The 5,957-nt window shown below is 47.8% G+C and overlaps 1 protein-coding gene and 1 long non-coding RNA gene across 2 annotated transcripts in view; both read right to left on the reverse strand.

Annotated features, from left to right (window-relative positions):
• Positions 1-793: 793 nt before the first annotated feature.
• On the reverse strand, positions 794-2,303 carry LOC106816912. Its single transcript, XR_001394956.1, has 3 exons — positions 2,223-2,303; positions 1,704-1,775; positions 794-1,052 (listed from the first exon to the last, which is right to left on the reverse strand). It is a non-coding gene; the product is annotated as an uncharacterized LOC106816912 (long non-coding RNA).
• A 2,193-nt stretch (positions 2,304-4,496) lies between these two features.
• Positions 4,497-5,957, reverse strand: part of LOC106816910 (keratin, type I cytoskeletal 9-like) — a 5,436-nt gene continuing 3,975 nt past the window's right edge. The window contains exon 4 of the mRNA XM_014821553.1: positions 4,497-4,501. Coding sequence (XP_014677039.1) covers positions 4,497-4,501 — 5 coding nt within the window. The remainder of the gene's footprint in view (positions 4,502-5,957) is intronic.

Raw genomic sequence — 5,957 nt, forward strand, 5'->3', positions numbered from 1 at the left:
CACACTATATACACGAACGACTTACACATTACACAGTCACAATGAATACATTGAATTATGCATAGAGCCAAGTTATAGAAAAATCCCTTTTTTATATCGAGAAAATATACCTGACGCATTTTCCCCTTTGAACACTTTCAGCGTGAGTTAGATAGAATGTTTTAGTCATAGGCAACAAATAACTCCTCACTCCTTTACATGCGTGATACTACCTACAACTTGCGTTAATGACTGTGGAAACGAATACGACCGCGCTTGCTCGTGTTTCTCGAAGGCAGGCGCTCGCAGTGACGATGGTTTAATGACACATCACAGATATACACGTAATACGGGACACTGATTGCTATACCGACCAGATTTACTTTAGAATGCAAGCCTCTACGATATGTAGTCGTCATCGTCGTCGTCGTCATCGTTGTCGTCATCGTCGTCGTCGGGCGTCGTCGTCAGAGTCGTCATTCATTGCAGGGAATCGTAGCTGGAGGTGAACGAGATTTGTACGGAAGAGCAACACCGAACCCACGTGCGGTAAGCTTGATTAGTGATAGTCAGCCTTGTAGTAAGGAGAGCCGATCCGCTGCACGCCCTGAGAGCTCAACGATTGAGAAACTCCGACCAGCGCCTGCTGAGAGTAAGAGAGTCCGCCGCCTCGTATCCCACCACCTCGTATGCGCCGCGCCTCCCGTATCCGACCTCCCTCGCGTATCCACCTCCTCCGGTATCCACCTCCTCCGTAATCCAGCCTCCTCCGTATCCACCTCCTCCGTTCCACCTTCCGCCGTAGCCGCGTAGCCGCCGCCGTAGCCGCCGTAGCCGCCGCCGTGGGCCGCCGCCGTAAATTCCGTAGAGAAACCACAAGCCGTAAGGATCGTCCTGGTAGTAGTGCAGGTGAATGAACGAGGTGTCGTCGTCCTTGTGCAGTCGGTCGAACTTCAGCTTGCGAGCTTGGTACAAAAGAGTTCCGGAACAGCGAGTTAATTCGTAGGGCAGTAACGATAGCAGGTGCGTCGTGGGAGCCGTGGCTGGTTTTGGCGGACAGCACCGAGCGACACCTGCGTGGAGGCAATCGGACCAAGAGAAAAGTCGATGACGCGATGCACGTGTCTGCGTTTGTTCCCTGTCTGTGTGTTTGGGGGGGGTGATGTGTGGTGTGTGTGTGTGTGTGTGTGGTGTGTGTGGTGGGTGTGTGTGTGGTTGGTGGATGCGTGCGTGGCGTGTGTGCGTCCGTGTGCGTGCGCGTGTCGCGTGTGTGTGTGGTTGTGTGTGTGGTTGCGTGGGCCGTGTGCGTGGTGCGTGTGCGTTGGTGCGTGATCGTGTTGCCGTGTGCGTGTGCGTGTGCGGGTGTTTCGGTGTGGCCCGGGTGGTTTTGTGTGTGGTGTGTGTGTGTGTGGTGTGTGTGTGTGTGTGGGTTGGCGTGTGCGTGTGCGTGTGCGTGTGCATGTGTGCGTGTGCGCGTGTGCGCGCGTGTGCGCGCGTGTGTGCGTGTGTGTGAACGACGGGGGTACAGAACGATGCGTAATGCAAAACCACGTAGGTTGATGACGGTTGATGATGATGATGATAATGACGGATGATGATAAGGTAGGATGATGATAACGGTTGATGTTCGCGCTATTCGGTATTGTAATGCTCACGGGCCCGCTACGTTTGAAGTTGCGTTAGATGTACAGCAGATGTTATCTTTATACGGCAGCGTAACGTACCTGGATCGCTATCAAGAGAGAGACAAACAGTAGCAGTCTCATCTTGTCGTTATCTCGGGGTTTCCTAGCTACCTGGAATACAAACAGCGCATGCGCATATTAGTCATTCACTTAGCCGAAAACACGTAGCTTAAATATGCCTTCGCGCGTACGCGTACGTGCGTGAGTACATCTAATTATACGCGCGTGTGTTTATTGTTTACCTGCGCATCCCCCGCGGGCGTGTGTTAGGTACGCGCGCATCCTGTCAGCGTGCGTGCGCGTGTGCGTGCGTGCGTGCACTTGTACGCTACTGCGTCCCTACGCATCATATATATATATATGAGTGAATTCATTTGCACCGCGAGTAATCTCGCTAGCAGATTTGCACCGATCACATAGATGTTAATTAATCATTATGAACAATTAAATGAGCAGCCGTAAATGAAACTAAACACCACCCCCTCAAAACGTTCACCGCCATTTTCAACAACAACAACAACAACAACGCCTATAACGAAACACGACGTATATACTCACTCGGCAGGGTTGCGTGATACGAGCGTGTTCTCTGATTCTACGAAGAGTTCATTGTACGCGGTCCCAAGCTTATATACTGGCCACCATATCGTGTCACCCGGACGGCGAGGAGTGGGCATCGCCCAACAATGGAAACGCTGCGAGCTATTTGGCCCGTTGCAGGCGCCCTCTTTCAAAAGCATCATTTGACCTATTTCATTTCTACACTCGCGCGTGCGTGCGCAGGCGGGCGAGCGAAAACTCGCCAAAGAAACGACGACCAACAATAGCAAAGCGACACGTGATCTTTTTGCCTGGTCAGCGTCCAATCCAGGCCGCTCTCCGGTTTGTACGTTTCATGGTGGCGTGGAAGAGATGCTTAGACATGCTTTGTTTGCTCGCACTGCCCCCGGCTCGCGCGCGAGAGTGAGAGAGAGAGAGAGAGAGAGAGAGAGAGAGAGAGAGAGAGAGAGAAAGGGAGAGAGAGAGAGAGATGACCAGGGAGCGTTCTAAACTGTACCAGATCTTATCAAAGTATCACACGGCCGTATAAAGGTGCAGCGCGGTGCTGGCTCGCAGACGTCCCCGGAAACCGTCTCACCGTTGGACACGCGGCCTCAAGATCGGAGGTTGCGAGAAGTCAGTCAGTCGACCGGTCGCGTGAACTCTACCAGTGACCAGTTCTTCGCCCGATTTCGCTGTTATTCTCTGATATTATCTGCGAGAGTGACGATAGCGTCTGGTAGTAATAGACGGGGGTCTCCTGACCTACAAGACTCGAACTGTTTCTTCGCTTGATCGCCATCTTTCGATTTCGAGTTTGAAAGGTGGTTAGAAAAGAATCGATGCGCATTGGTAGATTTACAGCTTAATGTCAAAGCAGCAACGGTCATGCTATTTAGATGAAAACCAAACTAGTTTTTACAAAAGTAAGTGAAATGTTCACACGAGCGGAGAGCCGGAAAAGCGATTTCTTGCTCGTTGTGCTTGTACTTATCGGTAGCCTATATACCTAATTACTGTTGATACCAATACAGGTAACAACGCTGCGTATGAATTTACTTTTTTCGATTCTGTCCTGAGACAAAATCTAATCGGTCAAATCTTTCGATTATGAGATTCAACATATTTCAACGTATTACAATTCCTATGCACGTACAGCGTTCTATAGCCATCAGGTGTGGATCTTGGCTTTCTCCTATCACCGGGTTACGCATATTTCCACTCATCCTGACTAGTTTCGTGTATTCGACATTATGCGATGTTGTTAGCAAATGTGTGAGATGATATTCCAGCAACTATCACTTCGAAATATCAATCAATTTAGGTTCAATGATTGAGAAATTATCAGGTAATTATAGAAGGCGAGTCGCATCCAGATAGGAATGCGTATCTATTGAAGTTGCGCTATTGACCGTAAAGAAACAAAATAACAACACAACGCTATATACGGAACAATTGTCGTAATCAGATTTTACCGAGATTTTTGGGCAACAGTTTCGTGAAGCGTGAATAATCTAGATTCGTTTCTTCCTTACGGGAGTTTCACCGCATCATTTATCTATAGGTGTGTTCCACCCGCCCTCCACAACAGCACTGTCGCACCCACCTCCTCCTACCATACTCCTGCATGGTAGCATTTTGAATATATTACATTCATCGGGATCCAATCTGCCCTCTGAGTAAGTTCATATGCATCGCCATTTTATTCCGTCCACTGAGTCGTATAAGTGTAACATTATATTGTATATAGTATATGTTTATTGAATACCGCTCAGTGGTCCCATCCCACGTTCACCGTAGCTTCCAGATCACTAACAAACAAGTTTGCAGCAATGTGGCATACTCGGGTTTTCTTCTACAACCCGATCTTTCGTTCCGTGGTACGCGTAAATATACTATATTGTCGTCTACACATGCTTGATAATTGTACCGGTGTAGTTTCGAGAAAAGAATTGCCGTATTGGACATCCAATGCTTTAAAATAGCAGATTTGCTCAACTTTACCCCCACCCTCCATCTAACTATACTAGATCACTATACTAGATCTAACTATACTAGATCTAACTACTCTATATTTAACGCTATACTAACGACACGACGTACATAGCACTACTTCGCTTAGATGGAATTCGATAAACTATGTTTAACATGTACCGCCATGCATGCAGCGAAGATCAAAGATTATTTTTGATTGGTTCCTGTTCGTTGATATTGCTACGATTATGCACGCCTTGCTGGGCATCGTGGCCGTATCCAGTTCAAGCAGACGCTACCTAAACTTTAACTAGACGGTCAGGCTGCGAGAACAATATGTAATACAGTGATACCTGGCTATATCGGCACCGGGCCGGGAACCGTGAAGATGTGCAGATTAAGTAGTGGTTCCGATTAAGCGGTGGTTCCGATTAAGCGGTGGTTCCGATTAAGCGGTGGTTCCGATTAAACGGTGATCCCGATTAAGCGGTGGTTCCTATTAAGCGGTGGTTCCGATTAAACGGTGATCCCGATTAAGCGGTGGTTTGGTTCCCATTAGCGCTGGTCCCGGGGTAACGGTGACGGTAAACGGGTGAAAGCGCGGTGAACGGGTAAGAACGTGCGTAAGGATTGTGTCTTTTAAGACAAACGTTGTTTAAGCGATGCGCCCGTTTATCCCGAAGCCCGATAGAGCGGGAACTATACTGTAACAGTGTTAGCGCAGCTGCGGTGCGTGCGTTAGCTATCCTAGCATCGGTAGTCATACCCTCCACCTATACGCCGTCCTGCACCCCGCAAGATGAACGCCTAGGTATAGAGTAAAACATGGGATAGATGCTACGGAATATGTTGAGCACTGTAATTGTGCGACTAATGAAAATATGCAAAATGTTCCCAGGTTTCTATATCCACTATGCACGGTACGTTGACGTATACATGCTATATGACGTTAGACATGACGCTATGTGACGGAACATGACGCTATGTTACGTTACGTGACGCTACGTGACGCTATATGACGTTACATGACGCTACATGGCTCCATGTGACGCTATACGTGACGCTATATGACGCTATATGTCGCTAAATCCTATATACACTATGCGCTTACGGGATTTCCTAATATACGTTATACTCGTACCATCCACACTTGACACATAACTGTCGTCCCGATGCTGATGTTCACATCCAATCATTGCAGCCATGTCGGCAATCCCTCGTGGGATAAAGGAGTCGTGGATAAGTCGTTTACGTCTCTGTGTCGGCATGACAACAAGCACAGGTACCGGATTCAATCGCCGGATTGGCCGTACCTGTACATACCTACATATTTCATTTACTCAGAATTAGACTATGATAAATTGTTTGTAACGCATATGTGGATAAATATAATAAAATGTAAACTAGAAATATGACAATACGGTGGGTTTTTTATTATAAAAAAGACGTTTCGATGCAATACGTGTATCTCAATCATGCTACAATTCACATTCATATTCTCTCTCTCTCTCTCTCTTCTGCTCTCTCTCTGCTTCTCTCTCTCTCTCTCTCACCTCTCTCTCTCTTCCTCTCTCTCTCTCCTCTCTCTCCGTCGTCCTCCTCTCTCTCTCACCTCTCTCTTCTCTCTCTCTCTCTCTTCTCTCTTCTCTCTCTGCTCTCTCTCTCTTACTCTCTCTCCGCTAATCTCTGATTCTCCTCTGGTCTTTCTTCTCTCATCTTCTCTCTCTCCTCTCTTCTCTCTCTTTCTCTTTCTCCTCTCCTCTTTCTTTCTCCTGTCTC

This window comes from Priapulus caudatus, unplaced genomic scaffold, assembly GCF_000485595.1.
Source record: "Priapulus caudatus unplaced genomic scaffold, Priapulus_caudatus-5.0.1 Scaffold1526, whole genome shotgun sequence".
Classification (NCBI taxonomy): Eukaryota; Metazoa; Priapulida; class Priapulimorpha; order Priapulimorphida; family Priapulidae; genus Priapulus; species Priapulus caudatus.